We start from the raw sequence: 15,313 nt of genomic DNA on the forward strand, positions 1-15,313 counted from the left end.
CAGTATCTATAAGTCTTTCCTGTGAGACTTTCGAGTTTCTCTTGAAAAAAATCTCTAAGTCCCTGCTAACAGGTATGAATCTGGTTATAGATGATCTAGAAGTAAGTAGGGGGAAATTTAGCAAACTTTTACTTCATAATCTGTGTTCAGTCTGCAATTTAACTACTCCCTCTGGCATGCTTGGTGTCTTCAAATCCATAATTTCTCTAGTCCACTTTCTCCAAAGAATACATTTCCGATCTCTTGCAGGAATTGGGATAAAAATGCCTGGCCACATGTGGTGGACAGGGAGTCTAGAGGCGGAAGAGGCGGTTGTCATAGCTCCTTATGCAATCTTTCCACCAATCCCCAGGCTTTTAGCCCTGCCTCTCACCTCTACCTTCTGCTTTGCAATTCTTCTATTTCCTGGGAACAACAGAAAAAAAGAGATTGGGGGAGATCAATAATATTCAAAACAGTTTCTGAGTTTTATATTTAGATTTCTTTTCCTTTCAAGTTTCTAGTTTAGAGCTTAATGAATTTAGTATATAAGAAAAGATCAGGTGATTTTGCCTATTAAATTTGAAAGCCTATAATAGGATAATATTAGACTGTTCTTTACCATTCACTGTTGCATAAGTTATTATTAATTATAATTTAAATCTTATTACTATAATTTAAATTTTCAAATATTATATAATTTTGACAGATTGACTAAGTTAAAACGTACCAAAGCTATAACAACTTCACATTTTTATTTATATCTCTTCTTTATAAAGGTGAATCATTGTATAATTTAACTGCTTCATTCTCTTCTATCTTTATTTCACATTTGTTCTGTAGGTGAATATTAATATGGGCCACTATCATATTTCTCTGTTTAAATGGTAATATTTTAAAATAAACTTCCTCAGTCCACTGGATTTCACTTTAGAGCTTTATTACTGGTCCTTTTTGCCATGAAATGTTGGTATTTTTACTATTTTCATATCAAAATAAATATTTTCTATATGTTTCAACTGAGAACCAAATCCAAGCTATTGTCAATAGCATGGAAAAACAATTTTCAAATTCATAAATTGTTCATATTTATGTTCCCTAAGGTATTTTAGTAAGTAAAGTGAGATGCTTTATTCATATAAGACATTATGGTTTATTTTGTATCAGGAGTTTCAATGTGCAGAAAGGCCAAATGATGTTAATTTCGTGAAATGTAACTCCTGTAAAATGCAAGTGTGCCACCTCCCTTGTCATTGTCTTGACACCAGGGATAAAAAATAAGTTTGGATTTACGAGTAGGGCTTGAGAATGGTGGTCAGGGTAGGGGTGAAGGAAAATATCTTTCATATTTTCTTTTAAAAATTCCAATTTGTTACCCTTTCATTTCAATTCAACAAAAGTCTCTCTGGTACTAACTAAGCATAGAATGCAGGTATACAGAAGCGATGAATACCCAGGCCTTGACTTCACAATCTACAAGGTAGTAGAGTGGAACAATAAGACAAATCCACAAATAATTATAATACATGGAAAAGTATGATAAGACCCACGAAAAAAGTATAAATAAAGTGTTTTACGAGCACAGAAAGGAGTGATCATCCTTCAGTTGGGAAGTATTGAACAAGCTCCATGAGAGTAGAACAGCATGGAAGTGTCAGATGAGGGGGCAGCAGAAACCCCAGTTTGGCTCAATGATGTATTACACACTGGGGGACCATACTTTTGTGTTTGTGTCACTGTCTTTCCCCAAATCATCGGTAGCCCCCTGTAAAAATCATATAAAGTCTCGGTTCCTCAATTTCTGATTCCTTACAAGGCAGCTTCTTTTCTGCTTCCCAGTGTAAAGGAGCAGATAACTTTGGAAAGACAGAGATTCAAATTCTAGTTCCACACTAACTACCTGAACGATGTTGGACGTGTTCACTTCTCTGAGTCAATATATAATTCTTTCTCTGCAATATGGGGATAATAATAACCATGCTTATTGCATAGGGTTATGGTTAAGGTTAAATGAATTAATAATGTATGTAAGTGCTCAACAAGTAATGGCTATTATTGTAGCAAAAAGAGTCATGATTAGGAATCAGGAAATCTGACGTTTAGTCTGGGAATTGCTGCTTATGAGCTATACAACCTACATAAATTGCTTATCCTCCCTCCCTGGGCCTCAATTTCCCTATCTGCAAAGATAGGGGATTGACCTAGGTGATCTGTACTCTCTCTAAACTGTAATAGTCTAGGTGCTACAGATGACATTTTTATTTGACTTTGATACTGAACTATACAATTGGATTAAATTGGATCAAATTGCTATCATTAAGCATATAATACATCGAAATTTTATTAAAAGGCTGAAAATGAAAGTGATAATAATGAATTAGGCTAGGGAGTGATTTCAAGTGGACACAAAAAGAGTAGTGATAGATCAGGTCCGATTATCATCTGCCTAGATGTAAGAGAAAATAGACAGTAAATGGTATTAAATTCAGATACCACGCTCAAATGTGTATGATATTGCTGAAAAAAAAACACACAAAAACTACAAAACACGCTCACCCTAATTTTGGTATTGGTTATCCTGACGTTTAGGGCCTGAGTTTTCCTACTACAGTGAAAATTGTGTCCAACTATAAGATATACAATATGAAGATGGTAACAGGATGTAATAGTAATGTTTTTAAAATACCCAATGGTTGAACTAAACAAAGAACATAAAAAGCAAGAATCTGAGATACCACCATAAGACCAGTGTCAGTGTTGGACCAACTCTCATGCCCATTTTTATGTACACTAAGGACAGTCTTGGAATAGGAAATTGGTAGAGATTACAGTTTAAGAAATGAAATACACCACCATTATATTTCTGCTTCTTCGATTTTTATTCACTCCTGTGAAATTTTATCTTTGTTCCCTAAAAAATGTATAGAAAAGATGATGATATTTGTAAATACATCAAGAAGACTAAATCGTTCATCTGCTTTAATATCCCTAATTATTTAACTGCAATATTGAAATTACATGCATCAGCATGCATATCTGAGGTGATGGTATCCTTTGAGTCCATACTCTCATAAGAAAAAGAATGCTCAGAAATCTTTGGCTCATAAACCCGGATAAATCTAAGATATGTGCATAAAACTTAGCATAATATGATTATGTGGCTGATTGAAAATTTTCTGGAAGGGGGTTATGTTCCATGTCCTAAATAATTGGTTGATCAAATTTGTCTTTGATTTTTAGATCTCTGGTCGCAATGCATTACCGTTCAGAACTAAAGGAAACATAGTAAAGTGTGATCTTTTTAAAGCAGCTAATAAAGTTTACTCAAAAAATGGCTTTTCAGCATTATGAATCATTTTATAGTTAATTAAGGCATCTAACAGCTATACCTAACAATTACAAATATCTACTTCATACAAAAGTGTTTACATTTCATTAAATTATAAAATGCATATTATTCTTGTGTTTCCTGTTGATAATTCATAATTGAATAGGTATTTTATAATCCTACTAGTATACAGGATTGTTTATTTTTGAGGCAAATTAAAAGACTAGCTTTCATTTTCTGTTAGTATCTCCAAAAACATGACTCTAGTCATACCCCTTTGTAATTTTATATTTCTCTACTATGGTAACATGAGCATTTCAAGCTACTCTAATTTATTTGTATGTTTATATCATATTCTCCTAAAATGTACCCCAGATAGGGAATTGACTGCCAAATGGTCATATAAATCAAGAAACTATTAATTTGCCCAGCAGTTTCTATTTATACTTGGTACTGTGTAAGAACTCAATAGATGTGCTTATCAGTTTTAGGTGGATAATAGTGAACTTGGCGCATATTTATAGTGGTTTGAATGAAGTAATGACCCACCTTTCTGATGTTCACACCCTTCTGATCCTTGCCATTTGTTAGTGTCCTCCCACTCAGACTTTGGGCTTCATCATATGATTTGCCTTGGCCAACGGGACAGTAACAAGCAAACAGAACGTAAGCAAAGGCTTGAAGAGCACTTGCACATTAGTGTTTACCCTCTTGTTGTGCTTGACATGCTGCCACTGTGTAAAGAAGCTCTAGCTAGCTTCTGGATGATGAGACACATGAGACACAGCACTCAATCATTCCCATTACCCCAGCAAACAGCGAGCCTAACTCCAGACGAGAGTGAACCCATCCTACATCATGGAGCTTCCAGCATTAGCAATCCCAGCCAAGATCAGCAGAGCCTTGCCAAATCACCAGAAGTGCCCATCTGACCTGTAGACTTTGCAGCAATAACAAATGGTTATTCTTTTAAGCCACTAAGTTATGGATTGGTTGGTTACACAGCAATAAATAAATGATACAATATGTATAGGAAATAGATAGCAGAACAAAAACATCTTTCCAAAGAACATTAACATTTTCATAGCATGTATCTGTCATTATATTAAAATTCCTTAATGGGTAACTAGATTTTCAATGTAGGAGACAATCTTGGATATGACCCTCTTTCTATCCTTGGCTTTATAAACATATCCTAACCATTTGTCAAGTCAATAAATAAATATTAGGCACCAACTAAGTGCCTGGAACAGCACTAGATGCTGAGAATACAAGGATGAATCAGCTAGACTCCTATCTCTATGTTCATTGAGCTTATGCTAAAGTCAAGTTATTGGATTAATATAACATAGTCTGTGATACTTGCCATGGAAAATTCTTTGCTCTTGTAAGTCAAGGTGAGTTCCAAAAATAACTTTATTTGTATATTTCATTATATCTGCCCATGATCTTCCCCTTCTAGAAATTCTAGAGATACAATATTCACTAGTTCTGCATTAATATTTCTATTCTCCCTTTTTTGGGGGAACATGGTACACTTTCCTATCTTCAGTAGACTGCAAAAGTGGCCACAAATTATTTCGTTTCCTCTGTCTACAGTCCTTTACAATGTGACTTGCAGCTCTTCCTTTTAAGAGGTAAAATCTACTTCCCCACATTGGCTTTGGGTTTGGCCATGTGACTTGCTTTAGCCATTGGAACTGGAGCAATTATGACCCAAGCTGAAGCTTAAGAGGTGCTTGTGCATTGGTGCTTGCTCTCTGTGGCTCTTGAGACCCTGTAACTGTCACCATGTGAACAAGCAAGAGCTAGAATTTTGATGGTGAACGACACCCAGCTTGATTGCCCTGTTGTCCCACTGACAGTCGGCTCACCCTCAGAAACAGAGCTGCCTCTCTGACAGGCAACTAATCACAAACACCGGAGTGAGTCTAGCCCAAGCCGGTAGAACTATCCAGCTGAGCCTAACACAAGTTGCCATTCCACAGAATCATGAGCTAAACTAATAGTTGGTGTTTTAAGCTATTACATTTTGAGGTGGTTTGTTATGCCTGCAAAGCACTGTGATATATCACTCCTTTAAAGTTAGGCATGGCCATATGATTCACTCCACCTAAGAAAACATGTCACTTCTAGCAGAAGCCTTTAAGAGCTGGACAGTGATTTAACATCTTTTTCTTGTCCTGATGACTGGTGAGCTACCTGACAGTGAGGCTACGTAAACCCGGGTCCCTGAGTGGACATGGAACACTCTGCTCCACCCTCTCCACATCAACTTTTGGAGGATATGTAGTTTAAGTAAGAAATAAATCTTTGTATTAAACCACCAGGATTTTGGGTTTCTGTCACTGGAGCATAACCTAGCCCATTCTAACTAATGCAGAAATTGGTACCTAGAAGGACAGTTATGACAGAAAAACTAAAATATGTGGCTATGACTTAGAAGCTTGGCGGGGGGTAGCAAGGAAACTGTTGTTGGAGGCTGGAAAGTTGGCGATCCATGCTAGCTGTGGTAAAATATTTGCTAAAACTGTTCCTGTGTGTCTCCTGTTCTTCCCAAGTAAGAATGTTTACCATGGTTATTCTCTCCCTGTCTCACCACCATATGTTGAGTGTGTGTGTGTGTTTAAGTGGGGAGGATAGATATTTTGTCTTTTCAGGTCTCTATAACAAGAGCAGCTTTATTCTGTTCTGATAAGGGGAGTACCAAGCACCACCCAGAGATGCTAGACTTTGAGATTAATGCCATTACTGAATAGAACTTTTGGATTGTCTCACTTGTGATAGGAGTGAATGTATTTTGTAGTGTAAGGACTGTGAACTGTAAAGTGGTGACTAGAAGGATGGATTGCAGTAATCTTTGGTGCTGTTCACGGTAAACTCAGGTTATCTTCCTTATGGGCAAATAGTAGGATTATACTTCCTTGCTCCCTTGAAGATGGGGATGCCCATATGATTTCCTTTTGTCAATAAAATGTGAGTGGAATTGACTTGTATCACTTTCAGGAGGAACCAGCTTGCCATTCATCTTCCTTCTGCCTATCATGCAAGTGGGGAAGTTCCAGAGATTGGAGTGAGCCTCCCTAAGCCATTTGATTGCTTGATGAGAATGTGGAGTGAAGCTCCCTGCCTCCTCCTACCAGAGAAGAACATGCAGATAAGCAGGAAACAAAATTTTTTGTTGCTTTAAGCCACTAAAATTTTTGGATCTTTTGTTACTGCACCATAACCTAGCGCATCCTAACTAATGTAGATTCCTGGAAGCATGATCAGGAAAGCTACAAAGGCTAGTCATCTTAGCAATTATGACTGGAATCAGTAACTGAGACCATCCACTGAAAATTCGCAAACTACCTTCACTAGTGATTTCACTTTCTTCTCCAATTCTGACCATTCTAGAAAAGGTGACTATGAAATTTCAAATTTCTTTTTTTTTATTTGTGAAAATGTAAAACTACATCTTCACTATTGAGAGGTAACAACAAGCAACGAAAGACTTTCTCGTAGGGAAAAAAAAAAAAAAAAGGAAGGTGAATAAGGATAAGCCACAAAGAGGGAGGGCGGAACTGAACTCAGAATTCATAGGAGTTTCCAAGAAGAATCAAAACGTATTTCTCACAGACTTGTGCATACATTTCCAGTAATACACAGTACTTCTCAGCAAACTTTTGAGTGTCTTAGCTTTGGTTGGGCCCTGTGCACATATACAGAAACAGACGCACAACTTCTCTGGTGCAAAAGTAAAAACGTCACTGGAGTTTATATCTAATGAACAGCTTTCTCTCTCTCTAAAGAAGAAATATTTTCTCTATCACAGCGTAGAATTCATTCCATAACATTTGTAAAGTGCTAAATCCAATGCCACGCACTCTACTAGGGTCAGGAAAGTCCAAGATGTCACAGTACAGAAGTCACAATGGGTCGCTGTCCTCCAAGAGTTTCCATTTTGCGAAGCATAAAGTTTCCCCTTTTAAAGTTTTCACCCAGCCACACCCAATCTCCCGTAAATAATTTCCGGTAAAAAGTCCCCGCATCCTTCCCCTAATCCTTACAAATATTCTCACTTTCCGAGATCTCTTCGCCCTGGAAACTGCAATCACTGCGGATCTCTCTCTGGATATTTGGCAGTTTATTTCAGATGCAGCCGAATGACCCGCTTGCTGTTTCCCTGCAGTAGCAAGATGACCGTGACCCCCAAAAGTTTCCAGCACTTAAAGCACACAGCGCAGCCTGAACCCGCAAGGGGCCGACAACTCTTGCGGCTTCCCCCGCCCTTCTATTGCGGAGCCTAGGAAAGCTAGGTCGGAACGCGGGCCACGCACACTCCTGGGCGCAGGGAATTGGAGGCTAAACCCACAGGCAGCGCTGCGCAGAGAAGTCAAAGGCCAGTCTGCAAGTCGAAGCGTGTGAGGAGCACTGAAGAGTGCCCATCCCTGCTATACTACAAGGACCGGCATGCACCGCGCCGCGGCGGCAAGTCCCACTTCGAGACCCCGACGCAACGAAGCCTGGGAAGTGAAGTCTCTGGGCGTCCCGAGTCGCGTCGCGAAGGCAGAAGGGAGGCGTTGCTAGTCCGCTCCATTAGCACGCCGGTTCCTGGCCGGGCTCCGAGCCTCTCGCTCCCGCTCTGGGTTTTCGCGGGCGGCGGGAGCAGTATGGCTCGCTTGAGTAAACTCCGGAGGGAGGGGGGAGAGGGGAGTGGATGGGGAGGCGGGGTCAGCGGAAGCGGCAGGTTGCTTCCTTCTCCTCTCGCTCCCTCCCCGCCTCTCCCTGAGGGAGCGGTGGGAGGGGGAGGGAAGGGCAGAGGGAAGGTAGTGACACGTGTCAATCAACCCCCCTCCGGGGGGCGCGCGCTCCGGGGCTCGCGCCGAGGGCTCGCGCCCCTGCCTCGTGCCTGCGCCGCTCGTATGTAAATGAGGGCGCGTGACGCGGGACGCAGATGGACAAGGGAAGAGAGAGAATGGCCGCTGCCGCCGCCGCTGCTGCCGCCGCCGCCGCCGCCGCCGCTGCTCAGTGCCGGAGCCCTCGGTGCGCGGCGGAGAGGAGAGGATTCCGGCGGGAACTCGACTCTTGGCGCCACCGTCTCATGCACTGTGTAGGTAAGAGAGACACGGGCCGGGGCCCCGGCTCGGCGCAGCGCCGGCTGCCGCAGCCCGAGGAGTTTGGGGCTGAGAGGTTTAGTTGAATCTCCCGTTCGGGTCAGTTCAATGGGCGAGCGAGATGGGAGCGGCGGCGGCGCGGCGGCTCCGGCGCTCGCCTTTTGTCTGGGGGCTCCTCGCCGGCGCAGTCCGCGCTCCTTCCCCTCCTCAGCTCCCGGGCTCCCGGGGAACTGTTAGTTCGGACCCGCTTGCCGAGCCCCCGGGGAAACCGCTCGCTCGCGCGCTCCCCGAAACTCCTCGGCGCCCCTCGCCGCCCGCCGTCCACCCTGTCAGGAGGGAGGAAGCGGCCCGGCGGGTCGGCGCCCGAGCGGAGGGGCGCCGGCGGGCAGGGCCGGCGGGAGGAAGGCGGGCTGGTCCGCGCCCCCGCCGGGCGCACACACACCCCCTTCTCGCCGCCGGGGGCCGGGCCGGCCGACGCGGCGGAGTTCTCGGGGACCCGGGCCCGGGCGACCCCCCGGGCGCTCGCGGGCGGGGGCCGCGGGTGGGCCTGCGGGGGGCGAGGGGCGGCGGGGGCGTCGCCCGAGGGGCGGGGGCGCCCAACTCTGCCCTCTCGCGCTCGGCGGCGGCGCTGTGTGTACCTCTTTAAGAGGGAGCCGCTTGAGCGCTGACGGTTGGGATTTGAAGTTCTTCCTCCCTCTTTGGAAGTCTGGACGGATGGGGGGGTGTTGCTATGGCGACGGCACCCTCCCCCCCCCCCCCGGTCTCCTTGCGGACGCCCCGACGACTCTGGTCCTCTTTTGCTGTCATGTGATGGACCCTTCCCAGCGCACACATGCACATCGCCCTCCCCACCTCCCATCCCGCTCTCCTGCCGTTCCGTCTTCCCCGTTGGTCAGGTCCGAATCATCTTGCTTCAAACTTCTGGGCTCGGGGCTGTCATTCTGCGCGTTGCTCCGGGTGGCAGGAGTGGTGGGAACTCCCCACCTTGCCGCCGTCGCTTTTTTGTCTGAGTGAGACGTGCGCGTGGAGCTGTTAGCCAGCAGGTTGGTTTAGTGGCACCGGAGGGAAAACGCGGGTTCTGGGATGGGGTGTGTTGTGCCTGTTTGTTTTGGAAGGGGGTTATGGGTAGGAGAGTAGGGGAAGAGGTAGAAAGGAAGGTTGCATTGTCTAAGGAGTGGATAAGTGGCACAGCTTGCTCAACTGGCGATTAAATCTTGGCGTTTGGAGTCGAGGAGTAACCTTAGTGCCTTAAGAAAACAACTCTTACCTTGTTTCCATCTGTTCTTGCGCCACCTCGCGCCCCTTCCCCCCGCCCCCAGATTTGTTTGGTTAGCGCCGTAAGATCTTTATTGTTTTTCACTAGTGAAAAGGAGATCGTAGTAGGATAAACTAGTACAACTTCAGCTCAGAGATGTGCACTGCGGAATACGATGGATATAGGAAAACGTACGAGAAGGAAGATTGCTCTGATTAGGGGCATCTAAGTTATATTTAAGCATTTTTCTGTTTTACCCTTAAAAAATATGTTTTGGTTTTGTCTAGGGAAACTTCCTGGGAAACAGCTCTAGTCAAGTATTAATGAGTGATTTTAGTTTTTTAAAAAAGTGTAAAAAAGCCTTACGGTATTCTTCATATAAAATTTTAAGCTGTGTTGCTAGTGTTTCCTGAATACAAAATGGACCCGTTTTTATAATTGCTTATGTAAAGATCTCTTCCACTGACAACCTGTTTAGAAATTGTTGATTTCATTCAGTTAGAATCGGGCAGGAGGACAGCATTGTAACGCTGATTCGCAATATTACTGTTAAGTTTTGCCGAGGCACAAAATGATTTGACGGTTTCTTTGGTCAGTGTTTATGTTTTAGAATATTTGGGCTTCTTTTTTTCTCATCTTCTTGCTTATTTAGATACATTAAATATGGCTCTGTATCACAAAAATATATGTGCTTTTCAAAAATAGATTTTAAAGACAAAATTAATTGGATTTGATGGAAAAAGGGAATTAGAATATCTTTCTGCCGTTCCTACTTGTATACTCAGGTAGGATCGGAAGACGTTGAAAATTGAATAAATACTGTGTGTCTAATATGCAATCTCTACATTATATTTTAAATATATAATTATACTGTATTTGAAAGGGAATTTTTTTCCTGGGCTCTAACTGTATTTAAGAATTGTTTCCCACAGTCCCAGTCCTAGTCAAGAGTCCTAGTAAGACCCATCTCATATTTTGTTTTTGTCATTGTTATTTTTAAATAAACAATAAAACTCTTTAAACAGGATATACACTTGTTGATTGGCTTTTTCCAGTATCCTGTATGTGAAGCACCTTCAGTGTGAATTGGGATTAAATGTAGTTTGTGGTAGTTTGTGTAGTTAGTATGTAAAATGTAGTTTGTGAAGTTACCTTTTGTGGTTAATGTGCTTACACTCAATACTTTACTTTGTAAACATATTTACAAAAAAGCCATGTTCTTTTTTCTTTGCATGAATGCATGTGTGTGAATATATATGTGTATATATATTTCTGTATTGCTTATTGCTTGAAATCATTTTTGTGAAATACTATGCTTTCTATCTTTGAGGAAGAAAGTGATCCAAAAGTCTTATTTAAAAATGAGATATGGAAATTGTAAGCAATGTCTCAGGGTCATACAGCAAATTGGTACTGAGCCAGTAGAGAAGTTTTAAATCTCAGTTCTTAGCCTAAGTCTTTAAAGTAATCTGATTCATTTTTTTATTACTCATATATAATACTCTAATTTTATGGGGGAAAAAGTTGATTTTAGTTGTCGTGACTGCTGGTAGTTAGCTAAGATTTTTAACTCTTGATATGAAAAATGATGTTTACCTTTCTCTATTTGTGGAACTCATCTCTTTAGATTAGATTTGTGACTACTCTGTGATTTACTTTTGGTTTTCCTTTTTAATGATTTAATTGAAGAGTTGTCCTATAAGCTCTGTGTCCCAATTAATAGCTTTATTTACAATGTGGTGCTTTTTATAATTTGATTTTTTTAATAATCATTCTCTACTATGCTATAATTTTGAGTATGCTCATCTAACAAATGTTTGAGTGTTTATTGGATATTGTAAATAGTATCCTAGTACTCAGTATGATATTGAACAAAACACATATAGTCCTGATCTTATGGAATATATAATACAATTAGTATCTGATAAGTCATAAAATTTAAAACAAAGTATAGGGTAAAAGAAATGCATTAGTATATTTTTAAACATTAGCAAGTCTTGTACGGTCTATTAGGATATTTGATCTCAGAGATAGGCCACGTTTTTTGAAGAATAGTGCAAGGACTTCCTGTATACGCTTACCCATATTCACCAGTTGTATTAAATTTTCCTCATTTGCTTTATCGTTCTTGCCTTATATCCATCTGTGTGTGAGTGTGTGTGTGTGTGTGTATGTTTTATTTCTGAACTGTTTGAGTGTGACTTGGAGACATCATACCTCTTTACTTCTAAATCCTTCAGTGTATATTTCATAAAACCAAGGACATGGTCTTACCTAACCACAGTGTAATTATTAAAAGCAGGAGATTTAATATTGACGTAATATTATTATCTAATTTATAATCTATATTCAAATTTTGTCTGTAAGCTTTCCCTGTGCCCCAGGCCGGGATCATGCATTGTATTTGGTCGTCATATCTGTTTAGTGTCTTTTTAATCTAGAACACTTCTTCACCCTTTCTTGTATTTCTTGACCTTGACATTTTTGAAAAGTACAGGACAGTTATTTTGTAGACTGTCCCTCCATTTGAATTTGCCTGTTGTTTTCTCATGATTAGATTGGTTATGCATTTTTGGCAGGAATACCTCTGAAGGGATCTTCTGTTCTTCTTAGTATGTCATATCTTGAGGTTCGTGATGTTGGTTTATTCCAATGTTGGTGATGTTAGCTTTGAAAATATGGTTAAAGTGATATTCTCCTTATTTCTCCCTGACGGTTATTATTTATCCTTTTGTAATTAATGTGTAATTTATGGGAGGATACTTTGAGGAACAGGAAATTTACATAGTCTCATCAAAATTTCACTCACAAGTCTTAACATCCATTTGTGATTCTCTAACTTCATTGTTCCCTCTATAATTAGTAGTTGGTATTCTGTCATAAAGCACTCTTTCCCATCTCCCCATTATTTATTTATTTATTCAGTTATTTCTATCAGTATGAACTGATGGATTCTTATTTTGTTCAATGGTTAAATCCATTACTATCATTATTTTGATTCCCAAATTGTCCCAGGTTTGGTCAATGGGATCCTCATCAAGCTAGTTCCAGTGTTTTTTGACAAATCACACCTCTCCTCAAACTCTCCCACCCCATGATATTTTGAGCACTTCCTTCCTGTCAGATATTCCAGGTTCATCTTGTACTTTACTTGTCCCAGCCCTGACATCAGCCATCCCTCCAAGGAGCCCTTCGTTCTTTTTAGTGGAGAATAAATTTAGGTACCAAAATCTGAACACTAGGTTTCACTATTGTTCTTAAACCCTATTTTTCTGATACAGAAGCTAATAGTCAGTTAACTGATTCACTTAAGGTTGCAACAGTGAAACAAAATGGTGAAGATTTGATTAGAATCTTTCTATAAACTTTCCTACATACTTGTCCAGTGGAAATATAATGGGAGCCGAATATGTAATTTAAAATTTTCTAATAAGCACATTTTATTTAGCCTAATATATTTAAAATATTTTAACATTAATCCATATAAAATTATTAGGTTTACATTCTTTTTTTAATATTAAGTCTTTGAAATCAGGTATTTCATATATATATGCACATCTCAATTTGGACTAGCCACATTTCGGGTGCCTGTAATAGCTACATGTGGCTACCGCGTTGGACAGCACAATTCTGTAGTGTACTGGCTCCAGCCAACTCTTCATAACCATGGTGCCACTTATTTCAAATGTGTTGATAATAAACTATGTTTCCCCAAATCTTTTATTTGGATAGAATAATACAGCAAATAAGAATATAGGCTCTGAAGCTAGACTGCCTGCATTTGAATCTTAGCATTACCACTTACTAGTGTGGACAAGTTACTTAACCTCTCTGTACTTCAGTTTCCTATCTGTAAATTGGAGATAATAAGGTAGTTTGAGAATTAATTGTGTTGATATGTTAATATGTGTCTGCCATATAGAAAGCGTTCCATAAATGTTAGCCATGATTGATATACATAGATTATTAGCAGCTTTGAGCTTTACGTTTTTGCCAGTATATTCCTTCTTGTAGTAATGCTGATGAATAATAGAGACATCATGAGATGTTAGACAAAAGAGTAAGGACTTGAATGGTCTGTATTCTAGGGAATGAATTCATAGAGATTTAAAGTCACGATATTTCACTTAGCCTAATCCTGGCGTTTTATACATGAGGAGATCAAAAGACATTTGATGCCTTCCTAACAGTCTGAGGAATCTTTTGGCTTTGTAGTAACTGAATACAAGAAATTAATTTAAATTCAATTTTAAAAATGTGTATCATACTAGATCATCTTGAAGCTACTCTTTGTTGGTACCTACTCTCTCTTTTACTCTTCCTGGTTATCATGTCTCTGTCTTAGAGCTCTGCACTCTGCAGGTGTTTGTAAAGTGGTCTTTCTTCCAAACTACCTGCCCTGTTTATAATGAGCAGTATCAGTGTCAGAGGATCTTCTCTTTCTCTATTTTTAACCTCTGAGGAAGTTATTGGAGCACTTCATAGAGCTCTAACACTTAGAGATGGGATAGTCCAGGTAAATAAAATTCTAGGTAATCAACTTGACACTTCTTTCTGGTTGCTTCTTCCCTCCTGCTCTTCTGTCTTTCCACTAACTTCTGCCTCATCTTGTTACTATTGCCAGGTAAGTCCCAGATGAGTAGGTTTACTTAGAAATGTGGATTTGATGAGGCCTTGTATGGATGGGTCAACTACCCCCAAACCTTGGCTGTACAACTACTTTTTCAAGCACTAGCAAATTCTTTATCCGATTAAAAAGATGTCAGCTGTGGCACTACCTAATAACATGTGTCAGGCAAATAGAATCTATGATGATAATGAGTAGCTGGGTGGTTAAGACATGTGTCCAGATTTCTCTGTAAAACAGGCATATTGATGAGTTTTGCATGTAAAATTTGAAATTCTTTGTACTCCAGGATTATTTTATACTTGGAAGAGTAAAATTCTGCCATTCTTGGGACTAAGCAGTGGGTGAATTTTGTATTTTTGCAGATGTTAGATATGGCTACAGGCTGGTCTGAGGATATCATAGTTGTCTTTCTGGATGGTGCCGTCTTTTTGTTCCATGCTACTTCCTTTGGCTGGCTGTATGTGTGCACCCTCCCTGCATGGCTGTGCACAGTGATAAGTTGCTGTAATGTGTGCCTCATGTTCCCCTGACTTGTCTGACTTAGTTCTAATCCTAGTCTTCAGTTCTACCACAGTGCAGTCCTGAGAGGAGCAACAAAGCCATGTAGATTTTTGGATATGCAATTTTTTCTTGCTTATCAGTAAATCCAGGCTTTCAGTTATAATATCTTAGATTTTTTGTGTGTGGAGTTCCTTTTTCTTTTTTGATAGTATTCCTTGGAACTTTTTGGTATATACGGCCAGCATTCATGGGTAATGGATAACAGTTGGTTAGAGCACCAAGTTCATAGGTTCAACATTTGGGGGACCTGTGTAATGTTAGAGTCCATACCTAGGGGCTGAATCTATCATGAAGTAGTAATTCTTTCAAAAGTTTCTATTCACCACAGAATGTAGATTAGAGAATGTGAATAGGTCCAGACCAAGCTACTGCCAGCACAGGGAAACAAATTGAGGTAACAGATAATGCTATATTTGTATTTGAAGAATGACACTTTGTTCTTAATTATAGTTAAATAAAAA

General features: G+C 40.4%; 1 protein-coding gene across 6 annotated transcripts in view; it reads left to right on the forward strand.

The window, feature by feature from the left end:
• The first annotated feature begins 6,729 nt into the window (after positions 1–6,729).
• LCORL (ligand dependent nuclear receptor corepressor like) overlaps positions 6,730–15,313 on the forward strand; it is a 152,421-nt gene continuing 143,837 nt past the window's right edge. For 5 of the 6 annotated variants that reach the window (XM_070613090.1, XM_070613096.1, XM_070613092.1 and 2 more), the window contains exon 1: positions 6,730–8,406. In XM_070613090.1, coding sequence (XP_070469191.1) covers positions 8,247–8,406 — 160 coding nt within the window. In that variant the 5' untranslated portion in view covers positions 6,730–8,246. The remainder of the gene's footprint in view (positions 8,407–15,313) is intronic. The other variant, XM_070613094.1, reaches the window with a different exon arrangement.

This window comes from Equus przewalskii, chromosome 3 (genome assembly GCF_037783145.1).
Source record: "Equus przewalskii isolate Varuska chromosome 3, EquPr2, whole genome shotgun sequence".
NCBI classification, from domain to species: domain Eukaryota; kingdom Metazoa; phylum Chordata; class Mammalia; order Perissodactyla; family Equidae; genus Equus; species Equus przewalskii.